This window comes from Gossypium raimondii, chromosome 11 (genome assembly GCF_025698545.1).
Source record: "Gossypium raimondii isolate GPD5lz chromosome 11, ASM2569854v1, whole genome shotgun sequence".
Classification (NCBI taxonomy): Eukaryota; Viridiplantae; Streptophyta; class Magnoliopsida; order Malvales; family Malvaceae; genus Gossypium; species Gossypium raimondii.
In genome coordinates this window covers 38,974,977-38,988,937 of record NC_068575.1, presented here as the reverse complement: position 1 = coordinate 38,988,937, position 13,961 = coordinate 38,974,977, and the positions used below count along the sequence as shown (strand labels likewise).

Sequence of the window (13,961 nt, the reverse complement as noted above, 5' to 3'; positions counted from 1 at the left end):
CATAAACTGGCAGGCAGGTTACCCGCTGCTGCACGCTTTCCAAGTCAGTGGCTGACCAAAAAAAAAAACTTGTAAACTTTGTATATTCAATTTAACCAACAAAATGCCTGTTGAATATTTTAGGACAAGAAATGAAGGTTATAAAAGTTGAGCCTAAAAAACCCATCAGGAAACTATTATTTTAAGCCAAGGGCCACGGGGGTTCTTGTGAGACTGGGTTACCCCATATTGGTTCACATCACCTCAAAGCATTAAATAAACATATATACGTCAACTGCTGTGTGTATTTTATGAGTCAAATTTATTTTCTTCTGTGAATTACAACTCTCAAATCATTTCCAGATTTGCTTAGTTTACCAATTAACATGGTAGCTGTCTTCAACAAAGAGCTCCTGAGTTGGTACCTAATCACACTCAAACTCAGGGAAACTGTGGAATCTGGACTCCCTAGATTATCTACAGGCACCAACAAATCCCTTGACTTGGCTCAAGTCCATGAACATCATTTGCACAAACAACAGCAGCATCAACCATCTGATTGCTTGCAGGTCCCAATCAATGCAGGTGATGAGAATTGCCAAGAAGCCGACACTCCGCCCGAGTCTGAGTGGATCATATCGATCAAAGAAAAGTTGGAGCAGGCTCGCCAAGATGACGCAGCTGGTTCATGGGAAAGGCTGAGCATCTATAGAGTTCCCCACTATCTAAGAGAAGGTGATATCAAATCTTATGTCCCTCAATTTGTTTCCTTAGGACCTTACCATCATGGCAAGAAACGCCTACGCCAAATGGATCAGCACAAGTGGCGCTCCCTTCACCGTGTCTTGAAGCGTACAAATCAGGAAATACAAGTTTTCCTTGATTCCATGAAGGAACTTGAAGAAAGGGCTGGAGCCTGTTATGAAGGAACCATCACTCTTAGCAGCAATGAGTTCGTCGAAATGTTGGTTCTCGATGGCTGCTTCATGCTCGAGCTTTTTCAAGGCGCTGCCGTAGGATTCCAACGTCTTGGATATGCCAGAAATGATCCTGTTTTTGCAATGCGTGGCTCGATGCATGCTATTCATAGAGATATGATAATGTTGGAGAACCAGCTTCCACTCTTCGTGCTTGATAGGCTACTGGGGATTCAACTTGGTGAGCCTGACCAAAAGGGAAAGGTTGCGAAATTGGCGATCAGATTCTTTGACCCTTTAATGCCAACGGATGAGCCATTAACAAAGAGTGACATGAGCAGATTGGGATCCTCTATGAGGCATACAGACACTTTCGACCCTTTTTCCGATCTTGGTGGCCTTCATTGCCTTGATGTTTTCAGAAGAAGTCTCTTAAGCTCTGGCCCCAAACCCGTACCTCGAAACTGGCTTAAGAAAAGATCGAATGCCATCCGCGTTGCCGATAAGCGAAGACAACAGCTAATCCATTGTGTGTCAGAGCTCAGAGAGGCTGGTATTAAATTCAGAAAGAGGAAGACCGATCGCTTCTGGGACATTAAGTTCAAGAACGGGATTCTTCGCATTCCTCGTCTCTTGATTCATGATGGAACCAAATCCCTCTTCCTCAATCTGATAGCATTTGAGCAATGCCGTATTGATTGCAGCAATGATATTACTTCCTATGTGATATTCATGGACAACTTGATCAACTCACATGAAGATGTGGCATACCTGCATTACTTTGGCATTATCGAGCATTGGCTCGGCAGTGATGCAGAAGTCGCCGACCTTTTCAACCGTCTCTGTCAAGAGGTTGTTTTCGATATCAATGACAGTTATCTTTCCCAATTGTCTGAAGATGTGAACAGATACTACAACCATAAGTGGAATGCTTGGCGTGCAGCCTTGAAACACAGATACTTCAACAATCCTTGGGCCATCGTCTCATTCTTTGCCGCTTGTATATTGCTGGTGCTTACTTTTGCTCAGACCTTTTATGGCGTTTATGGATATTACAGGCCAAGTTCTTGAATACAGTAAGGTCCTCTTATAATCCCTCTACTATTTTGAAGAGATTGCAATACATCAAAGATTTCTATTCATTTATTCAATCATTAGGCGAAGCAACCTTATTCTTTAGGCAAAATGTGATGGTTCACAGTATGTCTTTGTATTAGCAAATACTCAATACAAAAGGATGCAGCGACAATACCATTGTTGGTTTGATTGTCTAGTATCAGCCATTGAAGTTTATCCATCTTCAATAATTTGCATCTTTTTTTTCTTTTCTTTTTTTTTTTGAGATGGAATTTTGATATCAGAATCGGCAAATATGCCTTAGGTGATGCACCTGAAACCCCAAATAGCTGATTATGTTGTTCTTTCTAACCAGATAAATAGGGTTTGTGTCATTAGAAGTGCCTGTTTGACAAAAGATGTTATAAGATTCATTATGCCCTGCATGACAAATTTGCAGATGTTCGGATTATAGCACTAGTGTTTGATGTTATTTTTAAATAATGATTACATGAAATAAACTGAGATAAATCTAAGTTTCGAAGGCAGTTCTCAGGCTTAGGATCAGACACAGCCGAAGCTATCCATTTCCTGAAGCATCAATCTCAATCTCAGGAACCCAATTTTTCGTAAAGCATTAGTTTTGATTAATAACAAGGCAAAAGGGGATGCCTTTAAGCAGAAGAATAATAGAATATCCATAATGAAATAATTTGAAGGAGCTGGATTGAGGTAAAAACTAAACAGCATTGATCCCCAGGAACAAAAGGGTATTTCAACTTCAAAAGTATAATTTAAAAGCAAATTTGATATAATCCAACTACACTGCTTGATTGGTTTCATCTTCTGTAAAATGCATGTCATTGGATGAAGGGTACAGGCGACAACAAATGTTGCATGTCCCTTCCATAATAATTTTGGTTTCTCTAAGCTAAACTTCTCCAATACATCTGAAAGCTAACCCAGTCAAAATCTGGAGAAATTTAACAAATATGTAATGTGGATTGATGATCCTTTTGGACAACTTGTACTACCAGCAAATCCTGTGGGAATTCAGCTGTCAAAACAAAAATGAATTTAGGGGAAAGCGAGGAAGAAAAATTACACAACCAGCATATATATACAACTGTAGCATGCAATATATACCTCACGAATTTAATTTTAATCCCTAGGAAGAAGGTCCACACTTTCTGTTGAAGGCGCCTTCTTGCCATCATATCGCTAACAAAATAACAAAGGACAACATTTATTTACCATGGTCAAGCACAAAGTTTATACTAACTGGAAGAAAAATGGAGATAGAATAATGAGTGAGGAAAGGGAGGAAAGTTAGTTTTCTTTCATTATGTTTGGTATGAATATAGAAAATAGTGAAAGCAAGATGTTAAGGGTAAAGTTAAATAAAATTGTCAACTTAAGTTGAAAGAGTTGTTTCCTCCCACATTTAGAAGGAGTGGATTTGGAGGAAAGGGAAAGGGAAAGGTGCAAATCCTCTTGTTTTCCTTTCCTCCTACAAAACAACGGAAAGGATTAAAAGAAAGTAGCTTTCCATTCCATTCCATTTCCTTCCTATCAACCACAGCATAAGAAAAAATATGATAAAGAATATCGTGTTTGCCTTTCACAAAGGAAATACGGATCTAGATATACCTGTTTACCAAAAGAGAAAGGAACATATTTGTATTTGATCATGTGCAATATCTGTCTCTTCATGGTTAGAATGAATAACATTAGCCAGTAGAAAAGGAGTATAGGCCAAAAGACAGGCACATCAAACACACTGAAGAACGTCATCACAAAAGCAATGCAGAAGGCCTTTGTAATAGAGTACCTTCAAACACAAAAGAGCATGTAAGAGACGAGAACCATAGCATGGAAGACAACAACATCATAGACAAAGAATGAGGAAGCAGGGAATAATGTGGAAGATAAAGGACAAACTTCTCTGTTTCAGCTCAAATAAAAAATATTTATATAGTGCATATGTAGTATTAGGAGACCTCAACGTCAGTGAACTAAAATAGAAAACTGAATTACAGCATTAGTTTTATAGTATGGTATAGATTTTCCCTAAAAGTGAACACTTTATGGTAAAAGTTTCTATGCAATCAACCCATCCAAAAGACAATGGAGAATGTGTGATCAAGCCTCAAGCCTATATCGGCATAACAGGCTCCAGTTGTCATGTACCCATTAACATGATGGAAGGAAAGGAATAGACCCTGAAATGTGCCGCTGGCGAATATCATACCCTTCCCCAGGGGAAGCAACTGAATTGTATTTTTGTTCTCATTTCATCTATTCCAGATTCCTCTTTTTCCTTTGAAAATGTAAACGACAGTAGAAATTTCTAATCATTTGTGTTTACCAGCCTTGTTCAATATACTTCAATATTAAATTCTTCCCCCACAACGCTCAGGCATAATGAATTTCATGCAAGAAAAGTTTACTTTATCAAATTCCCCTAACAAATTAACCATGCCGGGTTCGAGTCAATGCTGAATAAACTATCCTAAATTTTGGAACAGTACAAGGAAAAGGAAAAAAAGAAGAAGCAAAAACAGACCTTCGATCTAGCAAGTTTCTTAATCGCAGAATAAGTTAATCTGTTTCTCATGATAGAAAATTCAAGAGAATGAAACTAAATTTGAATTATTTGTAAACTTAATCATCGATCAAATCATAACCGACAATAATGAAGAGTGAGATGGCGAACCAGAATTTGAACTCGGGGAGTCGGCGAACGAAAGGGCGAAACTCATCGGATCCGCGGGTGGGGAGCGAGGGGCCATCCTGCATCTCGGGGTCCACTTGAGGAGAAAGGAACCCCATCAGGAGATTCAGCAAGTAGATGCCGAGGCCGTAGGTGATGATGTAGAAACCCTGCACAAAGTAGACGCGTACGGCGTAGATCAGCACCAGCACCAGACATGCTATCCAACGGTACAGAATGTGCGGGACAGTCTTGTCCAGAACGTGCTGGTACCGCCGCGACACCTCGAAGCTCCACCGCGATATAGCGGTTGCAGGAGACGATTGGGATAGATCGTCACCACCTAGGCCACCGCCGGTTGGTCCGGTGTCCATCGGGGGGCCTAACTAACAATAAAGAAATAAATACAAAGCCTCTTCGTTTTCCTTTTCGCCTGAAACAAGTTTGTTCCTTTCAGTTTTTTTTCCCCTGAAACAAAAGTGTCTTCTAACAAACTACAAATCTTTTAGGAGCCATAGCTTAACCTCTGAATTACGGCTCGTGCTGAAGCACATGGCTTGAGTCGAGTAAAATAAAATTGGCATAATTACAATGTTAGCCCTCAACTATACTATACTTTCTACTTAAGTACTTATTTTTTCAAAAGTGTCAAAAGTTTTGTGCCACTAATCACATTTAGAATAAAGTGAGACTAAAATATCACTAGAAGAACTGAAGGTTAAAGAAGAATTTTGTATTTAAGCTTAATAATTAATCTTCAAATGACGATGCAGGCTTTTTGTTTAGGGCCGAAATTAGAGATAAAGATCACTTTGCTAAAAGTTCTGGATTGAGTGTTGCTCCTAAATTTTTATTTTTTAAATATCTATATTTGCAAATAAAATTATATCATTAAAATAATATTTTTTAATATATTATTAATTACTGTATGATAATAATAAAGTAATAGGATAAACTACAAAAATAGTCATTTTTGTTTGTCTCAAATTACATTTTAGTCACTTATGTTATCGTTTTGTTACAAAGTGGCCACTTTACCGTTAAACTCCATTACCTCCCTAACGGCAGTCCTACATGGCAATCCAAATGGGTTTTAAGTGCCAACTTGGATGTTCAGTTGCTGAGATAAAAATAGATTTTTAATTAAATAAATTTAATTTGGACTGCTACGTAGGACATCCAAGTTAACTTTTAAAACCCATTTGGACTACCACGTAGGACTGCCATTAGGAAGATAACAGAGCTTAACAGTAGAGTGACCACTTCGTAACAAAACGATAATGTAAGTGACTAAAACGTAACATTTCAAACATAAGTGACTAAAATGTAATATGAGGCAAACAAAAGTGACTATTTTTATAGTTTACCCTAAAATAATATTAATTAACCATTATTTCATTGAATATTATTAGGTAACTTAAAAATAAAAAAAATTCATTATTATTATGAATATTTTATTATTAAATTAATGTCTATAAATATAAACTTTGAAAAGAATTTTAAACATTCCAACAAAATACTTTCTCTTTGCTGTCCTATCTTTGGTTTTTTACTTCTTTAATTTATTTTTATTTTTATTCTCTCTATTCTTCTATTTCATAACATGTTATTAACACAATATTCTTTTTTCATGATTCCTTTCTAAGAATTTTCTGCTTTCTTATGAAAAAGAACTCTCCCCTAAATCCGCACAAGCCTCCCTATTTTTGAAAAATAAAAAGCAAAGATTTTGAAGAAACAAATCTCTTAAAACCAACTTGTGGTTTAAACCCGTGCCTAGAGGTGCTCATGAGTTGAATCGAGCCCATGCAATGTATCTAGACAAATTTTTCAAATCCGGGCTTGTCCCAGATTGGCTCAGAAAATGGGTTTACTTTTTTGTCTAATCCCAACCCAATTTAAGAAAGCTAAATCCAGGCTTGACTCGGTCTGCTCATATTTGATTTTTTGATTAGTTTTTTTTAATATTTTTTTTCAAAAAATATAATACACTAAATGCACTAAAAACACTAAAGTAAATGTTTTCTAACACATTAAAAAGCATTTATATTAAAAGCACTACCATAAATATAATGAGTATTTTATTATATTAAAACACAAATAAATATAATAAATATTTTATTGTGTTAAATGTAATTTTAAAAATTTATATTTTGGGTTGAGTTTTTTAGTTGAGTAAGTTTTTTTTTAGGTTTTGGGTAATAGATTTAATCGTTATTGGGTTAATGATTTAATATAAATATAAATGTATATAACTATTATTTAACATATATAATTAATATAATTATTTTTTATAATAAATATATTCGGGCCGGGTCAGGCCGAGCTCGAGTCACAAAATATTATCTAAGGCTAAATCCATATAGAAAAACGAGCTTTAAATTTTGCCCAAGTCCATTTTTGGGTATTCTATTTTTGTCCAAATCCTCTCATTTTCGAGTAAACGAGTGACTTGGCCCATGAACAGGCCTACTTGTACCCCTTGAAAGCTAAGCCAAGCCACAAGCCACTCTCGAAAACAAAACTGTAAAATAAAATTGATCAACGCCAAAAAAGTAAAGAAAAGTCAAAACTCGTTGAAAGGATTTGAACTTGTGACCTTCTACAACTCTCCTTGCCTTTAACCACTCAACTATTATAAGTTTTAAAATTATGTTTCACAGGAACTTTTTATACAAGTATATCTTGCTTAGAAGTGTCTCTTTGAATCAATGATCAAATTTATCCTTAGTTTTTCATCCAAGAGTTTAGACATCAAGATACAAAGTTTACAAGAAATTCATTTTAACTAATGTTTTATATATGATATTTTTATTAATTTTAATTCATAATTAATTATGATAGATTTGATTAATTTGTTTTATTTCTATTTTTCAAGGATGATGAAAATTTGATCTCAACATTGATTTTGGTCCTCAATCTTAGATTTATGGAGCAAAATTAGATTGGTAAAAAGTTTCAAAGTTTATTTTTGAGGTATGATTATTATTTATTTTAAATCTAATCGACTTATTAAGTAATATTATTAAATATTGATGGGTTCATAAGGTATTAATTAACCTTTGTAGTATATTATTTTCAAATGATTTTCTAATGTCTTATAACATTTAAAAAATGCTTATAGTAATATTCTTTGAATATTTTAAAAGCTTGAGTTTTGGTAGAAATATATTAATACCATGTTACTTTATATTTGAGTACATATTCTTTTTCTTATCAAATGTTCTTTGTTTAAACATATATATTGATTGTTGACTCAAATATAAGTTTTTATAATATTTATTTTTTAAATAAAAAATCTATTCACTACACCAAAACAGGCTTTTAGCGGCGCTTTTTAACACCGCTAAAAGTATTTGTGGCGCTTTCAGTAGCGCCACAAATAACACCGCTATTGACACCGCCGCTAACTTTTGCGGCGTTTTTAGAAATAAACGCCGCTATAGAACAAGACCTTTAGCGGCGCTTTTAACACAAACGCCGCTATAGAACAAGACCTTTAGCGGCGCTTTTCACACAAACGCCGCTAAAGATCATGACTTTTAGTGGCGCTTTTCCCACAACCGTCACTAAAGATCATGACTTTTAGCAGCACTTTTCCTACAAAAGCCGCTATAGGTCATGACTTTTAGCGGCGCTTTTCCCACAAACGCCGCTATAGATCATCACTTTTAACGACACTTTTCTCACAAACGCTGCTATAAAACATACCTTTAGCGGCGCTTTTCACACAAACGCCGCTAAAAACATATCTTTAAAAAAATATTTTTTTAAATAATATTTATTTCTATGATAAATATTATATTATGTTTTAAGGATAAATAAAAAATATTATTTAAATTAAATTTTCTACAAAAATTTTAACTTTAAAACTAAATTTAAAAATTAATGAATTTAAATTTAGAATTTAAAATAATAAATTAATAACACAATTAAAAACCAAAAATTAGAACTCTTAAGTAAAAATAAAAATTTAGAATCAAAACTAAAATAAATAATACATATGCAAGGTAATAAAACATACAATGCATTTTCTTAATCAAGTAAATCTTGGTAATAAAAGATATAATACATTTACTTAATCAAGGAAATCTTGTACATCATTGAAGTCACACCATCAAATTTGTACCCATCAAACTTATACTCCTCCAGCCACCATCTTGCATTTGAACAAGTATTTGTACACCATAAGCGACTACTACCCAACTCATAAGCCTTATCTATATCAGTGACTTGAGGACATCAGGGGTTCCAAAGCGGCTACTAGGTGCAAAGAAGTTTGTCACATGGTACCTGCAAAATATTAAATGCAACTTGTTATAAGTAGAAAAGTGTGTCTACTTATATCTGCCACATAGCAGTTAGTACAAGTTTACAAACTTACAAACATACATAGAAACAAATAGATTTGAGCTAATATTACGATGGATGTAATACCCGAAGCTAGCATAATATGAGTGCTCTTGAATAGCCATGATCTGAACAGCATTGTACCCAAGTCTTTTAATACGGGGAAGAACATCATCTCTAAAGTTGGCGTATGTGTTAATCATTGGCTCCTACATCAGAGAGTTGATAATACTAAGAGAATTGTAACAAAGAAAATAACAGCTACATATATGGTTCCTTAAATTTTGACATGGTTCAAATTCTTAAAGAAAGATAACAATTTTCAATTTTGCTATATCCTTGCAGACTAGGAATATAATGATTTTCAGGCAAGCCTTCACACCCACCGTCAAATTTCAAACGGAACTCTACATCAAAATATGGACTTACGCAGAAAAGTCATCTATTTATATTTTTTTATAAAATCCCGTTTACCTTATTCAGGGAAGGCAATTAATTAACTCTTATCAGCCATCACTCTGATCTACACCAGTTAAGATAGCAAACTAATCGAACACTGATATCATCATATTTAACTGAATGACGTCATTAGTACCTCGAATTCTAGCTGCCAGCAAGTAAATTGACACAAGGTTAAATTAGATTTAGTTTTATTATATTGCAATATCAACCACACAGAAAATCCAGAAGGTAAAGTAAATATTTTAACAAAGAAATACAACATTTGTCTTCATCAATTGCTATAGGAAACTTCCAGCATTTCCTCCTCACAAGTAAACTCCCATTCTCAGCAGAAAAGATAAATTTGAAAAAAAAACACTTCATCTATTTGTTATTAGAGATGAAAATAGATTCAGAGACAACATAGACCAGACCATTCATTTAGAGCAAAAAATATGCGAAGGAAAGACAAAACAGAAACACATGAAACCTAGGTTAACTGGTGTCAGATATGAGTATGTGTTAAACAGTAAATCTTGGCTAAATCTCTAATTAGTATAAACGATGGAAATGATAGATCATTTAAGCTATGATATGCTTGCTTTCAAGTAAAAACAACAGCATCACTTAAAAATAACTGATATATTGGACTCTATCTTCGATATAATAGATGTAATTAAATAACAGTATGCCAAGAGAAAAGGGGTAGGACAAAGAGGCTTACAAATTTTAGAAGCCTAACAAAAAAAAAAAAAAAAAAAGAACTTAGAATGCTTTCTGAGAGGTTTTCTTCCCAAATATTGCTTCCCAAACCAAAGGTGAAAAAGTACCGAAGATTCAAAGAGGCTGTGAAATTCACGACTTTCATTAAAATTTCATACTAATTTCTATTGTAGAGATGTTCAGAATACTACCTTGTGGTTTAGGCTGTGAAACTGGTTGCGAAACAGGACGCTTCTGAGCTGCCTGAATATTTGCCAAGGCTAGAGCTTGATCAGAAGCTTTGCCTTTAAGAGTTAAGGAACTCATGCCCCATCTACAAGGTTAGAATTTTAGCAGTCAAAAACCAAAATTACATCTTGGGAAAAGAGAACTGACATTATCCATCAAGTGGCTATAAAAAAATTCTGGACATGCCTTTATAAATCATTTAACTATTTAAGCTAGCTACTTAAAAATTAATGCACCTTACAAGAAAACAAATTGTAACATACAAGTTTTCAAGGTCATTGATTCCATGTGAACCATCTTAATAATGTTTGATATGCTGAATCAAAACAAATATTCAAGAAGGATTAGCCAAGAATCAACTAACCCCTTCATTTAGGTAGCTTGCAATGTTCCCCAATAATATGGTGGTATTTGTTCTAATTGCAGGTTCTTCATCAACCTGCACAACATTGCCAAAACGTACATAAGAACATGACTTTAAAACAGAAAAAATCATCAAACAAATTAAAAGAGAAACTTACCATTCTCATAATAGTAATCTATTGGTGATTTTCATATGGGAAATTAGACATAACTCCAACACTAATATTTTAAGCTGAACCCAGTTAACCTTTTTATCCAGTTAGATAATATACTTCACTGTCAATTAAGACAATAAAATCAGTATGGGCGAAATCTAACTAAATTAATTGCACAGAAAGAATCACACGAAAAATTTCGAAAACGCATACATAATAAAATCAGATAAATCAAATAATAAGGAAAAAAATTAACGAAGAGCAAAACGAAGTTAAGGAAAAATAGTAGAAAGATGGATTAGGGATTACGTCTAGGAAAGGGATGAGCTCAGCGACTGACAACGGGGGTTTGACGAGCCTGTTTCCAGCCTCTATTTTCTCAGCAACCAAGCAGATAATCATTCAAAAACAGAAAATAAAAGAAAGAAAGCGAGACAAGTAACAGTAACGATATATGAATCAGCATAGAACAAATTAAATTACAAAAAGAGAAGATGAAATTACCAGAGAGCGAACGAAAAAGAGACGGAAAGAATCAAAGATCTTTGCTGAGAGGAAGAAAGAAGATCCGAGAAAAAGAAAAATGAGGCGAAAGAAATGAGTTTGAAAAGGGGAAGAGGGGAAAGAAAAAATTAGGGGTTTTAGCCGGAAAATTTTGGGATAAAAACGCCGCAAAAATTCATTCCATCTCAAAATCTTTTATTTTTAAAGTAAAATAAAATGGTGGGAATTTTTTAAAGTAAAATTATTCTTTGCGGCATTTATTATAAAAACGCCGCTATTATTTAACTTTTGTGATATTTTTTTAAAAATGCCGTAAAAAATTATTTTATTTTGAATAAAACTACGTCGTTTTGCTCTACTAAAAATCTCTTATTTTGTCTGTTAAAAATTATTGGTTAAGTGATTTTATAAAACATTTATTATTACTATTTTTTATAAATTAAATTTTTATAATAAAAATCAAGTTATTAAGTTAGAAAACAAATATCGTATATTTTGCTAGATCTAATTAAATTTAAATATAAAATAATTTTTATTGTTTTTAAACAATGAAATGGGTGATTCGGTAAAACGAGCTTGAAGTTGGAAAAATTTTAAAATATGTATTAATTTGTCTATGTTTAAAATTTTAATAAATGAAAAATATATATAATTAATATATATTAAATTAATAATAATACGAGTGGTCTAAAATGGATTTGAGTTAGCTATATAAAATAAAGAAAATTTTAGGTAAAAATTAAGACTCGTATTTCAAGTTAAGCTAGGCTTGAACAAATATAATGCATGTTAATAGAATACATAGGTCCGACAAAACGCAACCTATGATCTCTTCAAGTTAGGTTTTAGTTAAAATTAATTTTAATAGAGTTAATTACACCATACATCCCTAAACTATAATTTTCATTTTAAATTGGTTCCCAAGTCTTTAAAATATTCTAATTACATCCTTAAACTAACGAGGTTATATTAATATGGTCCTCCATTACTAAAATAATTAATTTAATAATTAAATGAGACATCAAGCCTTAAGTAGCATAGTTTAAAATGAAATTTTTTAAAAATATTTTAAAAATCTTATTAAAAAAGGGATATCCTTGGAGCGAATAAGAATGAATATTAACCACAGTACTTATTAAAAGGTTGTGAAACTATTTAATGTCAAATTCTTTGAAAATATTTAAAACTCAAGATTATTGTTTTATTATTCCTCAACAAATATAATGCAACTTTAATGGTTTTAAATACACCAAACGATTTTGAAGAACCAAATTAATATTATCTATTTTACAATTATATAAGAACTTAATTAATATATAAATTAGAGTATACTAGTTTATCTAAACACTAAACCATAAACCTAAACCCTAAAATCCTAAACCCTTAACACATAACCTCTAAACCTTAAACCCCAGCCTTTAAACCATAAACCATAAATCATAACCCCTAAACTCATAATCCATAAACCTTAAAATAGTAACTCCTAAACCTTAAACTCTAAACCATATACCCTAAACCAAAAACCTTAAACTATAGTGATAATTAATTCAATATTTTAAAATTAATACTATCTCTTTTACGATTATATAAGAAATTATTTAATATGTAAATTAAAAAACACTCAATAATGTACCCAAAAACTTTAAAATTATTTTAAATAATAGTATTTTAATTTTTCCATTTTAACAAATATTTTTCTATGTTTTTATTTCAAATTATTTCTACGTGTCATTATTTTTTTATGAAGATTTTGAATATTCAATTAAAAATAATTTGAATTTTAATTAATATAAATAAACCAATTAAATAATAAATAGATAGGTAAAAAAAAATTTGCGGCGCTTTTTCAAAAACGCCATAAAATAGAGGATTAGCGGCGCTTTTTTAAAAACGCTGCTAAAGCCCTGAGCATTAGCGGCGCTTTTCCAAAAACGCCGCTAAAAACACGAGCATTAGCGGCGCTTTTTAAAAAATGCCGCTAAAACCCTGAGCATTAGCGGCGCTTTTTCAAAAGCGCCGCTAAAAACCCGAGCATTAGCGGCACTTTTTAAAAAATGCCACTAAAGCCCCGAAAACTCAGAAAACAACGTCGTTGGGCTTAGGTTTTTTGCGGTGCTTATTGGAAAACGCCTCTAATGCTCATTTTTAGTGGCGTTTTTCGGAAAGCGCCGCTAATACTCGATCTTTAGCGGCGTTTTTTTAAAACGCCGCTAATGATTGATTTTTAGCGGAGTTTTTTTATCCAAACGCCACTAAAAACGCCGCTAAAAATCTATTTTGGTGTAGTGATTGGGATGTTTAGAAGTCTACTTATAGATCTATTTTAAAGGATACAATTATAGGCGTGATAAGTGGTATAATACTAATCACTAGAAGTGGAAACAATAATAAATAAAATAACAATGAGGGTTCTTAAGATAATGCTTCAAAAGGTAGAGATAACCTATGTTATCAATGTTATGAAATATCATTGACCACGTCGTATCGTATGTCTAAATATTTATTACTATATTAATATTCTTTAAAAATATA

The 13,961-nt window shown here is 32.9% G+C and overlaps 2 protein-coding genes and 1 non-coding gene across 5 annotated transcripts; 1 reads left to right on the top strand and 2 right to left on the bottom strand.

The window, feature by feature from the left end:
• The first annotated feature begins 192 nt into the window (after window positions 1-192).
• Window positions 193-2,225, top strand: LOC105803954 (UPF0481 protein At3g47200). Its single transcript, XM_012636412.2, has one exon. The coding sequence runs from the start codon at window positions 366-368 to the stop codon at window positions 1,965-1,967; it is 1,602 nt and encodes a 533-aa protein (XP_012491866.1). The 5' UTR covers window positions 193-365; the 3' UTR covers window positions 1,968-2,225.
• A 500-nt stretch (window positions 2,226-2,725) lies between these two features.
• On the bottom strand, window positions 2,726-5,165 carry LOC105803955 (protein RER1A). The gene is made up of 4 exons (XM_012636413.2): window positions 4,669-5,165; window positions 3,603-3,783; window positions 3,099-3,173; window positions 2,726-3,009 (listed from the first exon to the last, which is right to left on the bottom strand). The coding sequence occupies exons 1-3, from the start codon at window positions 5,037-5,039 to the stop codon at window positions 3,114-3,116; spliced, it is 612 nt and encodes a 203-aa protein (XP_012491867.1). The 5' UTR covers window positions 5,040-5,165; the 3' UTR covers window positions 2,726-3,009; window positions 3,099-3,113.
• A 3,511-nt stretch (window positions 5,166-8,676) lies between these two features.
• Window positions 8,677-11,612, bottom strand: LOC105803956 (uncharacterized). Of its 3 annotated transcripts, none has more exons than XR_001136673.2 (7): window positions 11,430-11,612; window positions 11,235-11,296; window positions 10,772-10,846; window positions 10,371-10,492; window positions 9,490-9,622; window positions 9,103-9,224; window positions 8,677-8,958 (listed from the first exon to the last, which is right to left on the bottom strand). It is a non-coding gene; the product is annotated as an uncharacterized LOC105803956 (transcript). The 3 variants fall into 3 exon arrangements; XR_008190664.1 differs by having other exon boundaries at window positions 9,490-9,618; XR_001136672.2 differs by lacking the exon at window positions 9,490-9,622.
• Between the last annotated feature and the right edge of the window lie 2,349 nt (window positions 11,613-13,961).